At 36.8% G+C, this 25,211-nt stretch overlaps 1 protein-coding gene and 1 non-coding gene across 13 annotated transcripts in view; one reads left to right on the top strand and one right to left on the bottom strand.

Moving 5' to 3' along the window:
• LOC101739343 (ephexin-1) overlaps positions 1-25,211 on the bottom strand; it is a 146,210-nt gene that overhangs the window by 25,321 nt on the left and 95,678 nt on the right. For 4 of the 12 annotated variants that reach the window (XM_038013343.2, XM_038013342.2, XM_062670732.1 and 1 more), the window contains 5 exons: positions 13,019-13,161; positions 11,941-12,088; positions 9,848-10,325; positions 7,753-7,904; positions 1,034-1,148 (listed from right to left, as the gene is read on the bottom strand). In XM_038013343.2, coding sequence (XP_037869271.1) covers positions 1,034-1,148; positions 7,753-7,904; positions 9,848-10,325; positions 11,941-12,088; positions 13,019-13,161 — 1,036 coding nt within the window. Of the gene's footprint in view, positions 1-1,033; positions 1,149-7,752; positions 7,905-9,847; positions 10,326-11,940; positions 12,089-13,018; positions 13,162-19,711; positions 19,931-20,144; positions 20,332-25,211 lie in introns of all 12 variants that reach the window. The other 8 variants (XM_062670737.1, XM_062670738.1, XM_038013347.2 and 5 more) reach the window with 6 other exon arrangements.
• On the top strand, positions 11,775-11,846 carry TRNAE-CUC (transfer RNA glutamic acid (anticodon CUC)). The gene has a single exon. It is a non-coding gene; the product is annotated as a tRNA-Glu (tRNA).

Below are 25,211 nucleotides of genomic sequence, written 5' to 3'. Positions count from 1 at the left end.
TTTTCCCTTCAGTCCGAAACGTATGACTGTTTCGCGGCAGATATATGTGATAACTACCCGCGCAAGCTTACAAATACGGATCGTTTTTAATTTTGCGGCCAAAAAAGTAACGATTTCATGAATTTAAACCTTCTTTAATTTTCCATTTTTTTGTATTTAGGCATGTTCAAAGTAAAAAAAGCTGCATCGCAATCGCGTCAATCACTCATTTATTGATAATAATATATAATATTCATTTATATTTTTCATTTTACGCATTTGCCAATGCCAACACGGATGACAATAATTTAAATAGGAACTTTTTTAAAACCTTAGAAATCGTACTTCTTTTGTTTTTAATAATGTTCCAATATCCAGTTGTCTTGACAACAAATTTACTGTACTTATAATTACGGTAACATTAAGGTCATGAGAATTAAATCAAATAGCTCGCTTTTGGCTCCAAATTTGAAAACGACCCATACGCGGTAACCATTAGAAAACTGTTCAATCGAAGAGAATCCACTTCGATAAAGCGGCACGACACGAGAACCCTCTCATCGTGGCCGCCGGTAACTACATTCCCGATCCTGCGGACAGAATGGAAAGCAGTCGACGTCGCCCAAAACACGTCATCTCGGATCCTCCCGATCCACTAACGGTGCTTTTAGGTACTTCAAGCACCGGTCACCGTTCTCGTCGAACCCGTCGCTTGCGACGAAGGGCTCGACGAGTAAATTAACTCTCAGACACAGCCCACTGAGTTTCTCGCCGGATCTTCTCAGTGGGTCGCGTTTCCGATCCGGTGGTAGATTCTGCGAAGCACGGCTCTTGCTAGGGTTCGTGTTAGCAACATCGTCAGGTTTGAGCCCCGTGAGCTCACCTACTAAAGTTAGGGTTACGCTGACATAGCCGCTAGGGCTATCAGCTTAGGTAGGAAAAAAAAAAAAAAAAAAAAAGAAGAGCTGTTCAATAGACTTGAGTAGTCTATAACATCGGAGCCACACGCGAAAATCGTTTACCGTTATGATCAGCTCAGTTCGGAGTAGCTTACCAGGATGTCGAGGCGGTGTTCGAAGTAGCGTCCGCTCCGCACTCGGCGTACCAGGACGTCCGGGCTCTGGGACTCTTGTCCTTGCGCGCCAACGTCGGCAGGAGTCGCTTCAACTCTAAATATTGCATACGACAATTTAGTTTTACATCATAGTTATTTACGGTCGGCATGCATATACATTGTTTCCGGGTGATTGCATATTTACGAGCACACGCTCATTGTTGGCAAAGGTCAGGGTTATAGTGTGTAATTCAAAGCATTATCTAAACGTGTTTGTCGTTCTGATTTCATTTTCCTACTCGTCGTCTATGGCTATCGTGATTTTTTTACCTTGTTCAGATAAATTGCTGATGTTGAACAATTACATATAATAACGTTTTTTTAGAAGTCATTTTGAGTCTACATAAACGAAGACTAATGTTGAATATTGTTTGCTTCTCAAAAACTAGTTTTTATTACCAAGGCCATAAAACAAATTCAATTAAAACAATTTTTACTGTTTTATCAATCAAGTTATAGATATGAAACCAGTCGTTATGCCTACGCGGTAATACAGAAGCCTTCATTAAATATGCAATGACATTAAATGTTTATAGTTTTACAAACGAAGCCAATATCTTGTTCAGCAGTTGAACGCATAAACATAAATTAAAATGAGAATCCGAGTTAATAAAAATAAATTTTATCTAAGATAAGTAATTAATACTAGTACTTTAACTAAGCGAATTGTCGCCGTGACCACGGAAACTGTAAAACATTCCAAACATTGCCAATAATATAGTGACCATAAAACGCGAGAATAAACCGTAAAATTAACTTTAATAATGTCCACGACTCGAGACAACTGAAGAACATACTAAGATCACGACGTTCGTTTGGTTCACTACATATGTACGTATTACGTAACGATATATAAATTTTATATATTTGTGTTAAAGATTCGACTGCTGTTTAAACAGTAATATAGTGTAACTATTTACCTTACTCATTACCGGGTAATACCATATATGTGGTAGGTATTACCAGGTAATGAGGATGAAAGATGCTGGTATCGAAAAAATATCTTCCAAGGTCTCAAGCTAAAGTCAATTTGTTACGTTTTTAAGTGACTTGATCATTATGCTTTATTATTATTATGTTGATCGCAATTAATCAGAATCATAAAACATAATGTTTATATTAAAATTGTTTATCATAGCCCTGTTTTAATTTATGTTTGCGTAAATTTATCGTACTCTGCACGTTGTTTACGACAATTTATAAATCAATCATATTGGCTTCGATTGAAATCTAAATAAACATTACGAAACAGAGTGATAATTATTAATTGTTCATTAAATTTAATAGCACATATAGGGCATTCATTAAAAGTACTTTTAAGGTTTTATTTCGTATTTTTTATTGTCACTACACGATGGTCGTCCGTGACCACGAAAACTGTAAAAGTCGTAAAAGTAATTTTAATTGTGTCTACACGGCTCACGAAAAACGAAGAAAATACAGTATTACAAATATTAAACTTGAATAGTTAATTGAATATTTACAAAGCTAGTAGTTAGTAGACTACTATTAGCTAAAAAAATTATCGTAGGCAAAAAAAAAAAACTACAATAACTAGATCCTTTATTTGGAGACGCGAGTACATTATGATAAATATTTTTGATAATACATCCACTTTCGCACCTATCAAAAATTAATTTACCGGCCTGGCACATAGACGCTCTCTCTGGTCTGCAAGAAGGAAATTCCAACTTCATAGCTTACTTACGAATTTTTACATAAGTCATACAATACTAATTCGAACTACGCGGTCTATAAGGTCGTGAGCGCTTTACGAGAAGTTTACCGTGTAGGATGTATTAAAAAAAAACATTTATTCTAACCCATTCGCGTCTTCAACAAAGCCAGTAAGTACATTACTCACCAAGAACGGCAACTTATTATTAACCACTTACTTTTGTCCTTAATTCTAGATAACCATAACAAATGATCATAAAATGTAATTTCAATTACAATGACGTCACACACATGCAATTAATTACCTTGTGCTTGTGCATACCTCATTAGTCTAACATGCGCACATGCAATACACGAATTCTTAGTCGTTCATAATGTTATACGAATATATCAGCCAAAAGATTAAGTATTATTTACTAAATCAAAATAAATTCATGATACTATCTGCTAAATCGTATTAGAATAAGATAATTAAAAACACTTTTACGGTTTAATTTTGCGTGTTTACACTTTTTAACAAGATAAACCTTAGTCCACCGTGACCACGAAAACTGTATTAGAATTTGAAACTTGAATTCCGAATTCACAAAAATAAATAAACAGAAATAAATATTATTTAGATAATTTATTTATTTTTACTGTCCATTATTAGTTTATTGCTAGATAATGAAAATGAAAAATGAATTGATATTAATTGTTAAAAAAATTGATATACTTCTATTTGAGTCACAGACGCCATCTTTAAATTATATAATCTATATTAATCACATCGACAATTAACTAAGAAGAATTTAACGACATCACTCGCGTACATCTATGAAGGGGATAGGCTACAAACTTTACTCACATTGCTACCTAGCTAGCTAGCTAGGTATGCTAGCTACTTTTTTCGGTAGTTGGGTAATAAACACGTGATTAAGCCGTTAAATTTTTATATAACGTTATTTTTTAAATGATCTATTCCTACTCGAGGTTCATTCCCCTTTCACGAATCAGCAACCAAAAGCAATTTCAGCCATATTAGGGACATAATTTACTATTACTTTAATATACACGAAACGATTTTTTCCAAAAAAAAAAACCCCAATTTGTTAAACTACTTTGTAATCAGTTTCTATATGTTATCTAATAAAACAATATCGCGATGACGCATCTCAGGTTTATTAGAACATAAAACTAAACACACTTTAGAGTTGAGCAATGGCCGATTTCATACGCAAAAGAAGTGCACTAAGAATGCGCGTATTGCAATATAACAAGGGAAACAAACAAACTCACGACCCATTTCTAGCGATAAACAAGACATTAAACAGACAGTCCACCTTTGAGGTTCCAAGAACGCGCATCATGCGACAATATAGAGAGGCGACTGAGGATAAAACAAGACAAGACTCTAGCGCTCCACAGCGAAGCGAATTATGCAAGCGCTCAACACAGTTCAACTACAATGCTTAATGACTTTAAATGTACTATGAAGTAAATAATACATAGATCGTGTAGGCCGAGAACAAAGGAACGTTCTTGTTAACTCTTAGAAGGCGAGCCGTCGATATCTCGACTCTATTAATGCGTATAAAGTGGGGAGCGTCGGAATACCGACTATTACAGAGTTTTCATTTTTTATTTATTAAATAAATACAGTTATAGTAACAAATATGTTTCATTTGGGAAGAGTGATATGTCTCTTACATATAACAGAAATAGTTACGTAAATCCATCCACATTGAAGGAAAATAGTTAAGATTCTGTGCACACTTAATAAGTAAGGTTTTTTTTTTTTAAATCCTTTAGCATTCACCACAATCGCTAGAAGGGTTAAATCGTTTTGATGGCGTAAAAGTGTTTTCCGGGACCAGTATCGTGCAAATGAAAAGCATTCTAAGATCTGCCAGTGCGAGGTGGAGAGACTGGATTCCTTTCCGTCAAAAAAAGTGAGTGTATCCATAGAGAATCCAGAGATGGCGAACCAAATACACCGAATTTGAATAATCAAGGTAATAGACAAACAGAACTTCGCTTTTGACTTGTCATTTAAAGAAGAATTACTGTAGCATTGACAAAATGGTTCTTTTTTTAATTACCAAAATTTAGACAGACGAGCATACGGACCACTTGATTGTATGTAGTTACTGTCGCTCATGGGCATCAGCAATGGCAGGGGTTGTTCATTGCTACCAAATGTGTGAGCGTGAAACGTAAGGACTTTTACGAGTTTTGAATAAAATACAATTATAAAGTACCGCCATATCTGGTAGATTAGTGAAAGATAGAAACGCCACCAAAAGAACGTTTTACACAAGACAGACCATCACAGAGAAACGGAAAAGTTTGTGAATGAAAACAAAGACAGTGCAAACACACAATAGTTGTGCGTACCAGAAAGCGACCACACCGCTCTCGCTTCGTTGGCGCCAATAATTATCATCGGTTCGAATACGATTGTTTACTTGTAATTGTATTTTTTGACTTGTTTTTTCTTTTATTGTAAATATTTTTATTTATTAAAAAAAAAAGAAAATATTTGAGAAAAAACAAAAAAAAAAAAGCCCGCTGAGTTTGTTTCGCCGGTTCTCAGGACTGTGGCTTTTTTTAGAACCGGTGGTAGAGTTAACATTGTTATTTGTATTTTGACATTCAACAAGTGTGTCATACTGACATCTAAGTTGAAATAAATGATTTTGAATTTGAACTTAATAGGCACAACTTATTACATACGTATGTATGTTTGGCTTTTCTTTTCTTTACATGTACAGCTGTCCTGATTTTGTCTCGTCTTTAAAACAGTAATGTACTGCGAAAGGGCCCTTGTCATTTAAACTTCAAATGTCGTAAGCATAGATAATAAATATTTAAAAAAAAGTTTAATGCGACTTGAGTTTTGGCAAAGGTCTCAATCGATTTTTTGTGACGTCATAATGTTATTTTTTTTCGACTTCATTAATGTGTATTGTAACGTGCACGTATTCACGAACTTTTTTTTTAATTGCCCTTGTGGGCAGACGAGTATAGGACCTACCGATGGTGAGTGGTTACCGTCGCCTATGGACTTCAGCAATGCCAGGGGCAGAGCCAAGCCGTTGCCTATTATCTAAGGTGAAAGAATAACAATCCTGTATATTTCGGCCGCGAAAACTATTATAGAATATAATTGAGACTTCGATCCATGTCTCAAAGTGGGTGGGCGGGATTCACGTTCTAATGTCTCTGGGCTCTGACAGGCGCTTAACTTTAATACAAGATTGACTGTGAACGATTGAAAAGCGCGTTGTCTTTTTCAGTCAAAAATAGTTTGAAATATGACCGAAAGAGACAAAATGATGCAGAGTAGATCTAGTTAGATCGTGATGCACGGCTGGTTTACAATAGCAGCTAGCGGAAGGTTGATACTAGACCGGTCAACTACTAAAAACTATGCAAATAATGAAGTTAATTCAAATAACTTTTTCAGCTGTAACTGTATTCTTGAAGTTCTTGATATGATTCATTTTGTGCGTCCATGGATTTGATTCATTTGTAATTGACGTCAAACAATGCTAATTGGCGTAAACCTATAGTTAATCTTCAACAAAATAATATTTTGGTCTGCTAGGGTTCGACAACATCTTAACATTTTTTGAATTTATTAAAATACTTGTCGTTGTAGTAATTTCTGTGAACGCGCAATGTATAGCAAAAGTCGTAGTCAACTTAAGAGAACGGTGACCCCGCGAGTCAGCTGTTTTTTATTTGTTCTTACACTTCGCTGAATGTGTTAGAAACAATTACAGTTTTGAAAAAAACGATAGTGAAGTTTATGTTTTGTATTAAAGAGCCAATGGACCTATCGCCTGCCTTAGTTATTATAGTATGTCAACCCAAATAATTTGATCCGTATTTTAATTTAAATTTTCATTTACTATTATAATACATAATTAATTAATATTAAAACAATTTATTGTTCCACTTTACTGTCTTGCAGTGTACATTGTAAATACGTCAAGAAATTATCGTATTCAATCCAATGATATTTACTAGCGTCCAATGGAAGTCACTGACCTCTGTTAGCGCTGTCTTCGTTTGTCAATTAAATTTTAATTTTATCTATAGAAATTAATGCGTTGCATTATCTCTATGATTGACAGACGTCAACTGAACCTCCTGTACAGATTAATTTATTTAATTTAATTTATTTATTAAATAAAACGCCTCTTTAACATATTTGGAAAATTTAATCTCTCTTTATTATTTATAAGGAAAATTATTTATAAGAAAATATATAATTTATAATATATTATTTATAAGGAAAAAATCCTTGAATATATATTTATTAGAATAACTTATATCTTTATGAAAAAACATTGTATTTTATTATATTAAAATATTTGGAGGAACAAGAAAATATTTAGAATAGGAGGTAGTATATATGTAGTTAATGAATTATCTTGGTTGGTTGGTAAAAATTATAAGTTGGGTCACAATAACACAAAGAGCTTTTTGAGTATCTAAAACTTAGCGATGGTATTCTCCTACGTAGTTTCCAGGAAATAAGGCTTTTTTGTTTGTTTATAAAATGTAGGAATAGAACTAGTTTAGCCCTACTAATGCGGTATTTAAAAAGTCCTATCGAGACGTCTCAACAAGCCAATATGCTCAAACTTTAATGAAACAAGCACACTATTTTAATGAAGATATTATATTAATATGTCTATCAATCAAAAGTAACAAAAATTTTGAAATACCAACAATAAAATCACTGTACAGAAATGTTAATTTATCATCCGATTTTAGATTTTTTTTTCTTTTTTTATTGCCCTTGTAGGCAGACGAGCGCACGGCCCACCTGATGGTGAGTGGTTACCGTCGCCCATGGATTTCATGGGAGTTAATAGAGTTATTAGAGTTAATTTAAATCTACCCTCAAAACTAGAAAATCGTTAGAGTCTCATCGAAAACTTAGCAATCGAAATCTGTACACGACAAAATGTCAGGTTGACGTCCGTTACCTTCGTTGACAGCGCTAATGTCAGTGGGCGGGGGCGGGGGCGGGACGGAGGGGCGCTCCAGAGCGAGGCACGGGGTCGACTCGTAGCGGAGCGTACCTTCTCCGCGGCGGGACGGGGGGGTCTCGCTGCTGCTGGCCTGGCCACCGTCGCTGCTGAACCGATTGCACATGTCAATAATATCCATAGCTTTTGTTTATTATTATTATTAATAAATTGACATTTCACATCACTATTTTAATATGTCGAAACGGCCATCATAGCTTGGCGGTAGTGTAGTTCAGTATAGGATACCAAGAATATTATCTTTAATAATTTATTTGTACCAAAATATTTTACATATATGTACCTATCGAAAAAACATCAACCTATTTTCGAATAAGATGCATAAGTTAATGAACTAGTTCAATCAGAGCGTAATTGAGGTTTTAACAAAGAATACTTTGCTTTGCTAATCTCTCGGATAATCTGCGTTCATTTATCTTTAAAACTGCTGAGACAAACATAACAACAGTTCAAGTGTGATAGTTACAAAGCTGATAGCGTATACAGAAGCCAGCTTAAATTTGCCATTTCATTATTAGGCTATTGAAAATGACTAGGAATTGCTAATCGTAAATTTATTAGTAAACATTTCAGTTTGCGATCGTAACAAATAATGTCAGAATTTTTCTGATTGCCAGTCAATGGAAAGCCCCGATGGCTCACGTAATCTACTTAGTCTGGCCACAAATACTGTTATAATTAAAAATAAACAAAATATTGCATTTGAATTTGGAATCTGTCATTTTTATATGATTGCTCATTGAGTTTTCTCATTTTGGCGCCAATACATTGTACAATATTTTGCGATATTAAAATGGAGTGGGGTGATAAAGATAACCGAATCACTGTGATTGCATTACACAAAGTAGGTATGGAGCCAAATGCAATTTTTAAAACTCTCCATACGCTTGGTATTAGTAAAATGTTTGTGTACCGGGCTATTAATAGGTCCAATGAGACCTCCTCTGTTTGTGACAGAAAAAGATCTGGCCGTCCACGTAGTGTTCGTACGAAAAAGGTGGTCAAAGCAGTAAGGGAAAGAATTCGAAGAAATCCTCTCTGAAAGCAAAAGATTTTATCTCGGGAGATGAAGATAGCACCTAGAACCATGTCGCGTATTTTAAAAGATGACTTAGGACTTGCAGCCTATAAGAGGCGTACTGGTCATTTCTTAACTGATAATTTAAAAGAGAACAGGGTGGTAAAATCGAAACAACTACTGAAGCGGTACGCAAAAGGAGGTCATAGAATTTTTTTGTTTACGGATGAGAATTTTTTTACAATTGAGCAACATTTTGACAAACAAAATGACCGTATTTATGCTCAAAGCTCTAAGGAAGCTTCCCAATTAGTCGACAGAGTGCAACGTGGGCACTATCCGACTTCAGTGATGGTTTGGTAGGGTATTAGCTATGAAGGAGTGACTGAGCCATACTTTTGTGAAAAAGGTATCAAAACATCGGCACAAGTGTATCAAGATACCATTCTTGAGAAGGTAGTGAAGCCCCTTAACAACACCATGTTCAATAATCAAGAATGGTCCTTCCAGCAAGACTCGGCGCCAGGTCATAAAGCTCGGTCTACGCAGTCTTGGTTGGAAACGAACGTTTCGGACTTCATCAGAGCTGAAGACTGGCCGTCGTCTAGTCCCGATCTTAATCCACTGGATTATGATTTATGGTTAGTTTTAGAGAGTACGGCTTACTCTAAACGCCATGATGATTTGGAGTCCCTAAAACAATCCGTACGATTGGCAGTGAAGAATTTTCAATGGAAAGAGTGCGTGCTTCTATTGATAACTGGCCTTAACGTTTATTTATTTTTCATTTTTTAGTTGAATTTCAATTATTTAAATTTTTTTTCAATTTTTTTTTCTTTTTTTTTTAGTATACAATTGTCATTGGTCCTCGATAAATCTACAAAGTTTGGATGAAATCTGGTCGTTTAAAATGTGTCAAAATCGCGTCAAAAGGAGTCAGTTACAAACATACATACATACATACAAGTGAAGCTAATATAAAGCGTGTAAAAAGAACAAAGGATCAGAACTCACCAATTGCTGAAACCGGAGTCGCCATCCATTGAGTCGGTCAAATAAAAAGTGGAATTGGTGATCTTCAAAGCGCTTGGGACATCGTTAATGTCGACGGCCAACGATGTCGCTCTTCTGAAGCGGGATTTGAACGAAAAGTACGCTTTCCTCGACAAAGTTCCGCTGTCCTTCTTCATGTCACAAGCCGAAGCCATTGGTCTCTCCGGCGGAGGTTTTTCCGGTAACGGAGGTGGAACATCACTAATGTTCGGCCTTTTTTCGCTTACTGCATATTTCAGCTCTTCTTGGAATTCAGCTTTCACGGGATTCTCCGCCTTATTGAGTACAGGTTTCGTGTCGTTGAAGCTGATATTGCTGTAAACGTTCTGGATTTCTGGCTTCTCGTAGTTTGCGTATATTGGTGTTTTTTTCGTTTTCGTTGGCGCTTCGTACGTGCCGTTTTGTGATGATTTAGTAAACGACTTCCCGTCCATTGCGACTGTTGAAAACAAAAACTTGTAATAATAATAATAATAATAATAATTAATTAACTCATAACTAATGTATATTACTTGGCCAAAAGCCCGTATATGAGTCGACTATTATCAAAGCCGGCAATGTGACTTTTGGACAATTATTGGTAAATCAGAAAAACGAATTATTGACTTTGTATTCCATTGGCAGTCACAAAACTCTTCTGAACGACATCTTAGATAAATAACAGGTTAAGTATTAACCTTTATTTAATGCATGTTTTGAACCGTATTCTTTGAAGGAGACGATTATATTCAAATCAATCTGTATTGACATATCAATAACATTTTTTTGTCCAAATGCACAGATTGCCACCTTTGATAAAAGACGACTCATATACAGTTCCACCGGCTCTGTCGACAGACTGAACTGAGAAAGGGGAAACATATGAAAATAATAATTATATTTATTTACTCCACAATACAAATAACTTTTCAATTAATATGACCTAAATTTCTAATTCTATCTAAACAATATTACAATATATTAATTATAGTGACAGTGGAGATAAAAAGGCCGCGGCTCAGCTTTGTAATAGCTGAAACTATCGCAGCTATTCTGCCGCTGCCTGTAATTTTAATCTATAAACTAATCTAATATTATATAGTCAATGAATTACTGACATTGGGAGTAGATTAAATGTGGGGACATCAGTGGTTATGTTCGAATTTCGACCAAATTTAAACACAAACACTGGTATCATCAATTTTGTATACAGAAACGGTGACTTTTTTATTTATTTCTTAGATGGGTGGACGAGCTCACAGCCCACCTGGTGTTAAGTGGTTACTGGAGCCCATAGATATCTACAGCGTTAATGCGCCACCCACGTTTTAAGTTCTAAGGTCTCAAGTATAGTTACAACGGCTGCCCCAGCCTTCAAACCGAAACGCATAACTGCTTCACGGCTGAAATAGGCAGAGTGGTGGTATCTACCTGTGCTGACTCACAAGAGGTCCTACCACCAGTAAACTATGACTATTCCGAAAGGTATGTCGAGAGTTTCATAGGATTAGATACGAAAAAAATTTTGTATGTAGAACAATTATTTTTCACAACATTGGATAATGGTAACAAATAAATGGAGACATATCGTCATATATGCACAAGTTCAACTTTGTAGACATAGCGTTTGAAATCACAATTTATTTCTCTAAGTAAATTATTCTAACATATTATATATTAGTCTAGAAGTCGAGAAACAAAAAAAAAACTATATACGGATTTGCACAACAGTGATTTTTTCAGCAAATTTTTGTTTTTTTAAATACTATGAAAAAAATGAAAACTTTTGGAGCAAAATAATTATTAAGTTTTGATAACTGGAGTTTATTAATTTTTTTTATCAAATAATTTATACAACATGTAATAATTTCTATTAAAATGGATTATAAAATTCACAATACTAAGCAGATCCGATATGGTCTAGTGGCTAGGATACCTGGCTCTCACCCAGGAGGCTCGGGTTCGATTCCCGGTATCGGAATACTTTTTGCACTTTTTTTCTTAGTAAATGATCATTCGCGTAGAGCAATAGTATAGCAGTCTTGATTGAATACTTAATGGTCTTCAATTTTTACCTGAATATCTTTTTGTTAAGTTTCGTTTGATTGATTTCATTGTTCGCTGGGCGGCGCTGGCTATCTTGGTGAGTGTATATTGTCCGCCGCTAGGTGGCGTTGGTAGCTTCGAAGCCGGCAACGGCGGAGCCTGAGCGTACGTAAGTGTCTGGAAAATACAATAGAAATTATATAAAAAAATACTAATCAGATAGAAAATTTGTCTAGAATATTGGTATGTGTTTATTTTTAACTCTTTTATTCTGCTTCTGACATTTTTTCCTTATATAGATAGTCGCTCTTTTTTAAGGGGCTATTTCTCACTCACGTGAGCCGGCTCACGGGGCTCAGCCTGGAGAATTTACTAACACTAGCCCTAGCGAGAGCATTGCTTCGCGAATCTACCACCGGAGCGAAATCGCAACCCAATGAGAAGATCCGACGACAAACTCCCACTGAGTTTCGCTATTTTTCGCATTTTTCGAAAGTGATTGTTTTGGCGCCATCGTCTCACGAGCCACGAGCTATCTTCAAGTAACGTTTCTATACCCTCGACGCAGTTTCTTACCGGTTTAGTTTTTATTATTTTCAAAGGTGTCTTTAATCTGTGTAGCGCCCGTGTAATGATTGCACCCTAACGCCCTCTAGTGAACGCGCGGTCAAAAGGTATAATAGGTCCAAACGCAACACTTCTTGCCCACTGAGTTTCACGCCGGATCTTCTTAGTGGGTCGCGTTTGCGAACCGGTGGTAGCTCTTGCTAGGGTTAGTGTTACCAACGTCCTCAGGTTTGAGCCCCGTGAGCTCACCTACTCGTTCTACGAATTTAGTATAAACCTTCAAGGTTACTAGAATAGGTAAAAGCGGCTCGCAATTGCTGACACCGCTGCGCCCACACCCTGGACCATAGCTAAAGCTTCCTCTAATTAATGTACAATTTATTTGTCTTTTTTATGTTTGAAGTATTACTGGCCTGGAGGCCTTTCCAGTTTCACCAGGACAGGTGGGCGAGCAAAGGCGTCGTTAATCTCCTCAGTAGGCAAAGGGAAATAAAAGATTTATTTATTAACCCAAAAAGTCAGAAAGTAAATTACACAAACCTTGTCATTGTCATCAGGATCGGAGTCGCTGTCGAAGGAATCGAAGTCTTCCTCGATCGGCACGACCGGAGCCCGCGGCGGCTGCGAGGGCGCCGGCTCCAGCGACTCGTACAGATGACCAGACGAGTCGCTGCTGTCGCATTCTGTAATAAAGCCACAGACACATCACCTTAAGTTTTGTTGTGTTTTTATTTTGTTACTAGCTGACCCGGCAGATTTCGTAGTGACTCAATCGATAAATAGAAGACCTAAACTTTTGTATAAAATAAACTTAAAACAAACAAAAGGAATCCGTCCGACGGGGGACACATCAAAGGAAAAACAAAATTGTTCTTTTTATTTAATTCCGACGTAATTTCATATTTATCTACCTTTTAAACCTTCTCTGGACTTCCACAAATAATTCAAGACCAAAATTAGCCAAATCGGTCCAGCCGCTTTCGAGTTTTAGCGAGCCTAACGGACAGTATTTGAAGTCGTCGTGGCCTAAAGGATAAAACGTCCGATGCATTCGTATGTAGCGATGCACCGGTGTTCGAATCCCGCAGGCGGGTACCAATTTTTCTAATGAAATACGTACTCAACAAATGTTCACGATTGACTTCCACGGTGAAGGAATAACATCGTGTAATAAAAACCAAACCCGCAAAATTGTAATTTGCGTAATCAGTGGTGGTAGGACCTCTTGTGAGTCCGCACGGGTAGGTACCACCACCCCGCCTATTTCCGCCGTGAAGCAGTAAGGAGTTTCGGTTCGAAGGGTGGGGTAGCCGTTGTAACTATACTGAGATCTTAGAACTTATATCTCGAGGTGGGTGGCGCATTTACGTTGTAGATGTCTATGGGTTCCAGTGACCACTTAACACCAGGTGGGCTGTGAGCTCGTCCATCCATCTAAGCAATAAAAAAAAAACAGTAATTCATTTTTATATATATATAGATTGCATTGATAGGTGAGCAAGCCGGTGTTAAGTGGTTACCGGCGTTGATGGACCTCACAACGTGATTGTGGACATCCGCTTTAAGACATGCTTTGAAGTCGTCGTGGCCTAAAGGAAAAGACGTCCGGTGCATTTGTATTTAGCCATGCAACGGTGTTCGAATCTTGCAGGCGGGTACCAATTTTTCTAATGAAATACGTATTTAACAAATGTTCACGATTGACTTCCACGGTGAAAGAATAACATCGTGTAATAAAAATCAAGCCCGCAAAGTTATAATTTGCGTAATTACTGGTGGTAGGACCTCTTGTGAGTCCGCACGGGTAAGTACGACCGCCCTGCCTATTTCTGCCGTGAAGCAGTAATGCGTTTCGGTTTGAAGAGTGGGGCAGCCGTTGTAACTACACTGAGACCTTAGAACTTATATCTCAAGGTGGGTGGCGTATTTACGTTGTAGATGTCTATGGGCTCCGGTAACCGCTTAACACCAGGTGGGCTGTGAGCTCGTCCACCCAACTAAGCAATAAAAAGATAAAAATGTTCGTGAGTTCGTCCAGTCATATTAGCAATTAAAATATATTATATACCTAAATGTTATATTAAGAATATTGTCTTCGCTCGGCCATCGAAGCCGGACCGGCAAGGCGCTTCAAATTACATATTCCCAACATTACGGTTCATTAAATATTTCACAAAACCGATCTCATTGCACAAGTGACACGCACGACGCGTGGTATGTGGTAACACCGCTAGCCGTTGCGACTCGCGACAGCAGGTGGTATAGTTACGTAACTAGAGGTCAAAGCTGACGGTCAAAAGTTAAATGAATGATCTTGAAACGCAGACCTCATGTGTCTAAAAGAAAGACGGTGATTACGTCTGGTTCCAAGATATTTTCATAATTCAATCCAGACTATCCATACTAATATAATAAATGTCAAATTGTTTTTGTTTATTTTGAATCTTTGTCCTTCTTTCATGTCTTAATTTTTTTTTCCTACCTAAGGTGATAGCCCTGAGAGGCTATATCAGCGGAACCTTAACTAGTAGGTGAGCTTACGGGGCTCAAACCTGACGACGTTGCTAACACGAACCCTAGCAAGAGCCGTGCTTCGCAGAATCTACCACCGGCTCGGAAACGCGACCCACTGAGAAGATCCGGCGAGAAACTCTGTGGGCTGTGTCTGAGGGTTAATTTACTCGTCGAGCCCTTCGTCGCAAGCGACGGCTTCGACGAGAACGATGACCGGTGCTTGAGGTACCTAAAAGCACCGTTAGTGGATCGGGAGGATCCGAAATGACGTGTTTGGGGCGACGTCAACTGCTTTCCATTCTTTCCGCAGGATCGGGAATGTAGTTACCGGCGGCCACGATGAGAGGGTTCTCTGTCGTGCCGCTTTTTCGAAGTGGCATATCTTAACGAAGCAATATATTGTCATGATTTCTTTTAAAGTAATAATTTTAGTTTAGTGACATAATAGGCTACTTTTTGATTGCACTATCACTTTTTCTTGACCACGCGGGCGAAACCGCGGGTAACAGCCACACAAAGATATTAATGAAATTAATATAACTAACTTAATATAAAATTATATAATTCGAAACATATCATTTAGAAGGGTAATTTTATTGGACTTTTATTCTTGGCGCGTTTAGTAGAGCGTAAAATTGAGAGCTACGCATGCGGACCGATACGGAAATGTGCTAGTGTAAGCAACGTCCTCTGGTTAGTCCCGTGAGCTCACCTACTGGCTCGGTGAATCTAGCATGACCCCTCAAGGTCACTAGAATAGGTAGAAGAAAAAAAGAAAAAGAAAATGGAAATGTGATGTGATGGAGTTAGAAATTCATTTTAGTGTGACCATAGTGGATAGCGAATACATCATAGTGACCTACTTAAATGATAATAGCTAATAATCTCTCAACACTAGCCCGCGACATCTGCTCACAATAAAACCTAACCTAATCCAACCTAGGAAGCTTGGAGATCAGTAATGCAAGTCTTTGAACCTAGTACAGACTTCAGCTCTTTCAAAGGCTAACAAAATAAATTTATAACGTTGACTTATATTTATGCTTTAACCTTTAATGCCGGAACCACACTGCGCTATTCGCTATTCGTTATGCGAGCTATTCACGCGCATACGGCGAAGTGTGGAGAGTATATTCGCCAATATTCGCTTTATTCGTACGCATAACACATAAGGACGAATAGCAAATACGCGTATCCGTCGACTTGTCGGTTTTTTGACTCACTTCAAAGGACACGAATAAGGCGAATATGCGCATCGACTGCCCACAGTTCGGTGTGTCATTCGCTCGCTTGTGGCGGTCGTGTATCGACGTGTCTTATGACTTGTAATCATCCACCAGCGTTTTCTTTTCGGTCTTTTAGTAACTTTGTACAAGTATTGGTAAGAAACATTTAGGAAATAATAAATTGCGGCAACTCTCAACACGTCCATCGCTCCACGCAAACAAGACACATATTTGCCTTATTTGGCATAATTCAGCGCACAAGTTCGAAGTGTGGATGGCATGTTTGTTGTTTGCGCGCTTAACGAATATTTTGGCGAATACGGCGTAGTCACATATCGAATAGCGCATAACGCAGTGTGGTTCCAGCATTAGAGAGAAAATAAATAAAATATTAACCTACATTTTGTTATTATTTAACTGAATTAACTTCATTTCCGAAGGCCCAGTTTACAGCATGCACAACGTAATATAATAATAACGTAACGAAATAACGTAGTCACAATTGAATTGTATTTGTGCTATCCCTTTAAGAGAGAAAATAGATATAGTATTATTATTAATTAACTAAGTTAACTTCATTCCTGAAGGTATAGTTAACAGAAGGTTCATGGGTACCGGAATGATAGTACATACAGCCAAACGCGCACGCGGAATTCAATGGTATACAAACGCTAGGTTCTCGTTTCCCGTTCTCAACTTAAACGTGTAGAGTATAATTGTAATTGACCAAACAATCTTATAAAATAGTTTTAAATTTGGGTTTTTTGATGAGCTTCTGTCATACCTGTGTCAATAAATATTCTGTTTTATGCTCTTTACGTTTTTTTGTATGAACCAGGCAACATTAGAAAAGAAAACTTTTCACAATTGAATATAACCACACCCACAAATGACAAAATCCGTCAAGATGGCACTAAGACATTAAAAAAAAAGAAGCGTGAATCAAAGACCTCATTTGACAAGCTCCATTTTGGCGTCCACCTTGCCGTGTCTATGCGCTTCCAAAACCAACCACACCAAATGACCTGTGACATTTCTGAGAATGTTTACCCACCGGTAAATTCTAACGCTCAGAGATTTTCACTCATTTACATAAAAAAAAGCAAAAACGCGGATTGATAATTATTTACCACGCCCTGTAACCTCTGGAAAACATTAAGAGGGCGACTCGCTTTATCATTGCTTCAGACGAGAGTAATCATTTTCGTAATAAAGCCTCCTTCTGGGATTTAATCTAGCGTTTCTTATTGTTTAAAATCACACTTATATCCGACGTTTCCCAAAATTTATAATTTTCTTCGTAACAATACAATGACAATAAATAAAACGTGATATGAAACCGTAAGAAGTACAAGATTTAGATAATTAGTTCACGACCCGCGAAAACCGGAGAAAATACATTCATTTTCAGTTTCACAAATAGAAAAAAAAGGTTAATTACGATTTAAAAAATTATGTACCGGTTTAAATTAAGCTGTAATTCCAATAAATATTTATTAGTATTACGAAACGAACGTTCGAGCTTTCTCTAAGTCTTTAAAGAGAAGAGTTAGGCGTTTCATTTTGTGTCTATACACATACGCATGTTAAAAATGTTATCTTGAATTTAATAACATTATAAAGTTCTCGCATTGCAAAAAATAATTCGTACGTTAGGTATGAATTTAATATATGTTTGCGCATCTGAAGTCACGGATCACTCTCACAGATAGTAAAATTATGACCATAATGTGTCTGAATAATAATGTATGATAATACATAACCTATAATATGATCGTAATAGTAAAAGAAAGCTACTAAAAATGATTCATAGTTATATTGAGTTTATTTAGCTTTTATTGTTCGTTGTAATTTTAATAAAAACATTAAAAAAATATATAATTTTATTTTAGAACCGGCTCCCGGTTGTTAGGTCCTTTAATGCTGTATAATTTATAAAATAAACTTCGTTATAGATCCTTCTTAAGATAAATTATCAGACTTTTACATATTCATAACAATTTATTCATTGTGACACAATTAAATTTAATCAACTGAAATGTAACATTGCATACTTGTTGAATGTCGAATATTAATTACTCCCACTAAACCACGGAACGTCTTGAGACGATTCAGCGCAGTAAACTCAAAGATAAACACTACACTCCATCACTGTTTTGTCGCTAATAATTTTAAATCTTTTTTTTTTATAGCTTAGATGGGTGGACGAGCTCACAGCCCACCTGGCGTTAAGTGGTTACTGGAGCCCATAGACATCTACAACGTAAATGCGCCACCCACCTTAAGATATAAGTTCTTAGGTCTCAAGCACAGTTACAACGGCTACCCCACCTTTCAAACCGAAACGCATTACTGCGGCAGAAATAGGCAGGGTGGTGGTACCTACCCGTGAGGACTCACAAGAGGTCCTACCACGTAAAGTATTCATTTTTCAGAGCTCTTATTAGTAAGTACCCTGCTTCATAATTACGTGATCATGGGCGAAAGAATTCGAAATGTTAAACTCTAGAATATGTATCCGCACTGCAGACGACAAAGCTAGATGGAAGAACATAATCTGTGATGAGTTATTGAAAGAGATCACAACTCCTTGGCCTAAGGAGATCAACACTCGAAAAAATAACTTTTTCAATCTACAATTGTCCACAGCTGGACATAGGCCTTTCCCCCAAGGTTTTCTACAAAACTCAGTCATTAAAAATAATTATTATTAATACATTGTTCATATTTGTATATTTATACATACTAGTGGTCCCCGAGTAGTCGAAATTTGACTATAATTAATTTAAATTATAAGTTTGAACATTATTATGGTTCTATTGTCAAAGACTTCTAAACTTATAAAATTATAATATATTATAGATTTCGCCAAGCCTACACTATAGACAAATAATATTAAAGATAGACAATGTTAATTTATTCCCAATTGGCCATAGACTTTAACAAAAAACAAAGCAGTATATATGCGTGTGTGTGTGTGTGTCAAATACACGGCAGCGTGTGGGAAGTCTTTTTTATTGATTTAATGTATTTTTAATGCATAATTTAAAAATTCTGCACTGCTTCTCTATACTCTGAAAGAGATCGCTTTTAGCGATAAGACCGCCAATTGTATTTTTTTTTTGTATTTAATGTTTCACGTTGCTTATTCCTTTTTGTACAATAAAGAACACTCTCTCTCATTCTCTCTCTCTCTCTATAAAAATTTGGAACTTAAGATTTAACAATTCCGAAAAATATATCTCTATATATAAAAATGAATTGCTGTTCGTTAGTCTCGCTAAAACTCGAGAACGGCTGGACCGATTTGGCTAATTTTGGGTCTTGATTTATTTGTGGAAGTCCAGAGAAGGTTTAAAAGGTAGATGAATATGAAAGTGCTCGGAATTAAATAAAAATAACAATTTTGTTAAAGTTTAGGTCTTTTATTTATCGATTGAGGCACTACGAAGTCTGCCGAGTCAACTAGTTACTTAATAAACATATTATTTACCAACGTAAGCTATAAGGTCCTGTATTTCGAAATTCTCCTGGCTCAGTACGGTCCTGATGCTGAGCCAACAAGTTTGTTCCAGCACATCGATCAGCCTCACACGGGTCTCATCGAATCCTCTTCTCAAAGGGAGCTTCTGGAGCGTATCATCGTTGCGACTGTAGTACGGTGATTTCATGCTTGTGTCTATGTAGACATTCGTAGGCGACGACACAAACACTATAAAAGCATTATTGCAGGCGATTAAGGTGCCGATATTACCAGATTATTTGGACATTATTAAGATAGGTTATTAGCATCAAGAATCGAACAACCAATTCAGTTTTTAATTGGAGAATTTAAATATATCTTTATGGGTATAAAACTGTGAGAACTGGCTTTTAATTTAAGATATATAATGATGTATTTAAATTTGCGTTATTAATATATGCACCTTGATCGCCACAATTCCTTCGATACGTCCTTGGCCGCGGGGGCGGGGGTGGAACCACGCCGCCATTCACTCGACACTTATCCAATACCATTTTTCATCGTTCCACTTTTCACTTCAAAACACCGTTTCTCAATTCACGAAAACACTCCGTCCCGTAGCTATGTCGGACACGTAATAACTCAAATATCTACAAAGATTGGCGTGATGTTTTTAATTCGAATTTTCTCAGTCCAGTTGCGCGATCGGCAAAAAAAAAAAGTAGTATGTCGGCTTGTCTGCCTCAGGGTCAGCAGGTACGACTGAGCCGCGATCGACGCCTCATTACGTCCACAATGAACTCTTTTTATATATTTTCAATGCTAGTTCAGAACGTTTCGCAATTGTTAATATTATTATCGCAATATCCGAGCTGACATTGGTTTTATTGAAAACGGCAACACATTTATGATACACAACTTTTTACAAAAACACAACGAAATATTGGAAAAGCACCCAAACAATCTAGCTGCCGCCTTGAAAAAAGTTACGGTAAATAGAAAAGATGTCATATAGTTCAATGACCAATCTTTAAATTTAGAGCAGATGGCTCGCTGGAGTCACGCTCTTACTGACTACGTAATTAATTTCAACGCATCTACTAAAAGTACAGGATTTGATTGTAGATATTAAAGAGAAAATAATAATTATTATAATGCACAGAGCGAGTTATATTACGAAAATAGTACGGCTCTATATGATGTAATTGTTGTTGTGGTTCTGCGTTTATTAGAGACAGAGACACGTTTCATCTCGTCCACCGGCCAGACGATTATGGTGCAACAACCAAACAAAACGGAAAATACATGCGCGCATGGCTTGTAATCAGAGCGAGGTTGCGAAATCGTTGCGACCTAGCTGCAATAGCGTTGTATTTGCTCTGCAAGTAGATTACTATGCTATGCCTTTATAAGAGCGCTTTTTTTTTTCTTAGATGGTGGACTAGCTCACAGCCCACCTGGTGTTAAGTGGTTACTGGAACCCATAGACATCCACAGCGTAAATGCGCCACCCATCTTGAGATACAAGTTCTAAGGTCTCGAGTATAGTGATAAAATACTGTTTGATTGATAAAGTTGATGATAAGTTTGTGTGATAAAGTACTGTTTTTTTTATTGAACAAATCACGCACGATCATCTGGGCTCAAATTAGAATTCTCTGATGGAGCGTGTACTTGACTGCCAATCTAAGCACTGCAAAAAATCTGTGACTTTTCTATATGATAAAACCCTTTCTCTCTTGTTTCTCTAGTACATTTTGGAGTGTTTTAAAAATACGGAGACCTAATAATAAAGAAAGGTTAAGTTAAGCTGATTCTCTAGCTTAATGACAACTTATTCGTCACAGGCGGTGGCAAAATCACTACATAGTATAAAACAAAGTCGCTTTCTCTGTCCCTATGTATGCTTAAATCTTTAAAACTACGCAACGGATTTTGATGCGGTTTTTTTTAATAGATAGAGTGATTAAAGAGGAAGGTTTATATGTATAATAACATCCATTAAATAGTGGAGAAATCAATAATAAATTACAGTTTCCGAAGCGAAGGCGGGTCGCTAGTTAATTATATTTTGAAAAAAACAGGATATATCCGACCTCTTTCACTCTTTCTGCTGTCAAGCAACAGGCGTAACTAGAATAGTCCTGGTAACAACGAAACCATTCGTACTTATAGCAATGGATTACATTTAAAAAAGCACAATCTAGATGATTCGAACATAATACAATTTAGCGAGAATAACCGGTTACGTTAAGACTCTTACACAATGTAGGTAATCGCTAACAAAACGGCTCGTTTCCCGAAAGTTGTCTTAGACCTTAACAAACAACACTCTCTAAGTTTATATGGAAAGCGTAAACATAAACTAGAAAACATTGACATTTCCCTAAATCAAGCGATTTACGAAATAGAATGACATTCAAAATGGATTCATGTTTATTCATCGCTTTGCTATAATATCATGTTTAAAGCGATTAACGGAATCATTATGAATTCTGTGATCTTCAGGTTTTTGTATTATTTTTTTGGTATCTTCGCTCAAGGCCATCTTAAATCTATATAGCTATATATGTCACTATATATATTTTCCTACCTTTCCTAGCAACTTCGAGGGGTTATGCTTCATTAAACGTGTAGGCGAGCTCATGGGACTCAGCCTGGGTAATTTGCTAACACCTAGCCCTAGCACGGACAGTGCTTCGCAGAACCTACTACCGGATCGGAATCGCGACCTACAAGGATGATCCAGCGAGAAACTTAGTGAGCTACACATATGTTTATTATGGAGTGTATGCAAATTAAAAACAATAAAAACACTACAAAGTATTATATTGTTACGCCGGTAAGAGTAACGCCACCTATCGCCGAATAGTCGAACGAATATCGAAGGATCTAGTAACATCTAGAACACTCAAAGAGTACAACGTCATCTATTGTCAGTTACGGGAAACACACATTTCTCTACTTTTGTGGAATATTCTCGATAATTCTAGGGATGCGGCATCGGCTATTATAGAGATGGCATCAGCAGCTTTATAGAGATGGCACAGAGTCAGTCAGTAATCGGAACTACTCGAAGCGAAACAGCGAACGGATCACGCGAAGGGAAGCGGAAGAAGCGAATTGAGAATTTTAAAGCGTTCTTTGTGTGTTTGTTCTAAGTGATAAATACAGTTTTAAGTTATACTTTGGTGGAACATTTTATTTATCCCGAACTTCAGCGCGTAACAATCAATATGTTTGTGGTAAGTTCAGGAGAAGCCAAGTGCAGATGTTACACAAGATATTCAAACAGGGAGACGAACAAGCGTCCCTGATATCGTCTGACAGTGCTGAGCTTTATGAGTGACGGTGATCATTTTCAATCGCGCGGCCCGTTAACTCATCTATCTTCGAAAGCAACAAAAACCTAACGAGGTTTTGTTATGCGCAATTAAGTTTTACTTCTTCATAAATAAATTAATTAACAAATATGAACGCAATTTACGTAAGATATTTCTAAGTATAGATATAGTGGTAAGGATATAGCGTTTTTTTTTTTTATTCGGTACAATTGACCTTCAATCTTGGTCGGTACCTTGTTCTCACACATGCTTATTTACCGTCGAAGCCATACCATATGACTTTCAAAATCTATTAGTTCGAAGATTTGAAATTTTACTGGTAATCTAAGTGCTCATCTATCTATATATTATATAAAAGAATTTCGGTTCGTTAGTCTCGCTAAAAGTCGAGAACGGCTAGACCGATTTGGCCAATTTTGGTCTTGAATTATTTGTGGAAGTCTAGGGTAGGTTTAAAAGGATAAATATGAAAATGCTTGAAATTAAATAAAAATTACAATTTTGTTTTTCCTTTGATGTGTTCCCCGTCGGACGGATTCCTTTTGTTTGTTTTAAGTTTATTTTATACAAAAGTTTTTTAGTATAAAACGATTGAGGCACTACAAAGTCTGCCGGGTCAACTAGTACTAAATAATAACACAGAAAACCTAAGGGAATTCTCGTGAATTTCTCTTCACAGAGATGCCATTAAACGCACTAGGTATAGAAAGAAGGAAGTTTACGTAAATCCGAATGAGTTGCGTTCGTCAATGTTGATGTGTTTAATTTGAATAGAACGGAATGCGTGCCGCGGATCCGGGTAACTGCACACACCGTGGGGACAATTGTTACAAGGACGTTTGCGTAACGAACGAAAAAACAGTGCTTCCCGAACATAGCTTCATCGGCCACATGACATCTATACTAATATTATAAAGAGTATTTGTTTGTTTGTTTGTATTGAATAGGCTCTGAAACTACTGAACCGATTTAAAAAATTCTTTCACTGTTTGGAAGCTACACTATTCCCGAGTGTCATAGGCTATAATATTTGTAAAGAGGAAATATTTGTTTGTTTGTTTGTATTGAATAGGCTCCGAAACTACTGAACCGATTTAAAAAATTCTTTTACTGTTTGGAAGCTACACTATTCCCGAGTGGCTATAATCTATTTTGAAAAAATTTGGGATCTTTACTAAAACTCCAATAATGTAAACCCAAGGTGTAAAAAATTACCTAAAATATTCTTTACATCGCGTGCCCTGCGAAAACTATTGATGATAGAATAAAAGAATGTATTACGTGCTGGGCGAAGAAAAAAGTCATGGCTCCGGAATATCCGGGAGTGGACCGGTATTGCCTCCGTCGAACAGCTGTTCCGGCTGGCTGCTGACAGAAAGGAATACAGAAAGCTAACGGCCAACCTTCAGGATTGAAGAGGCACTGGAAGAAGAAGAATTACGACTTTATAGAACACATTATTAATTACAAAAAGTGTCACGACAGCATATGTCTAACTATTATAGTTATGCCGCAATAATTGTTCTTTTATTTATAAAAATAAAACAACGTCAAATTTCGTTGAAATTTTTGTTAAAGACCCGAGCGGAGCCGGATCGGGCCGCTAGTTTGTTATATAGTTGTTAACTAGGAGCAAGAAGCAAGTTTATGTTTAAGCCCAAAATACACAAAACGAGATTTAGTTTATTGCTCACAACGCCGGACGAGCTCAGACTCTATCTGGTGTTAAGTAGTTACAGGGGTCAATAGACATCATCAATGTAAATATAGCAGTATTGAGACATGAGTTCTAAGTCTCAGTTTTAGTACAAATGTCTGCCCGACCCTTCGAACTGAACCGTATTACTGCTTCACGGCAGAAATAGGCAGGTTCTTACCGACACGTGCGGGCTCAAAAGACTGCCTACCACCACTAGTAAATTGCGCCATTTTATTCTTTATTCAGTTTCGAATCAGCATTTGTGGTTCGCACTTTATAGAAAAAACCACAAGCGCATTAAATATATCAGTGAATGATATTCGACTTTTTTTTTTAATTACATATTTTTATTGCTTAATTCAAACTTATACACTTATACACTTAATTCAAAACACAAAACCGGATGAGCTAATGAACTGACCAACAAAAAAGAAATCTTATTTAAGATCACTAGAGCTTGTTACACGAGAACACAATTTCTCAATAT

The sequence above is a fragment of the Bombyx mori genome, chromosome 10 (genome assembly GCF_030269925.1).
Source record: "Bombyx mori chromosome 10, ASM3026992v2".
Lineage (NCBI taxonomy): Eukaryota > Metazoa > Arthropoda > Insecta > Lepidoptera > Bombycidae > Bombyx > Bombyx mori.
The sequence above is the reverse complement of the archived record's forward strand: the minus strand, read 5'-3'. Positions and strand labels throughout refer to the sequence as shown.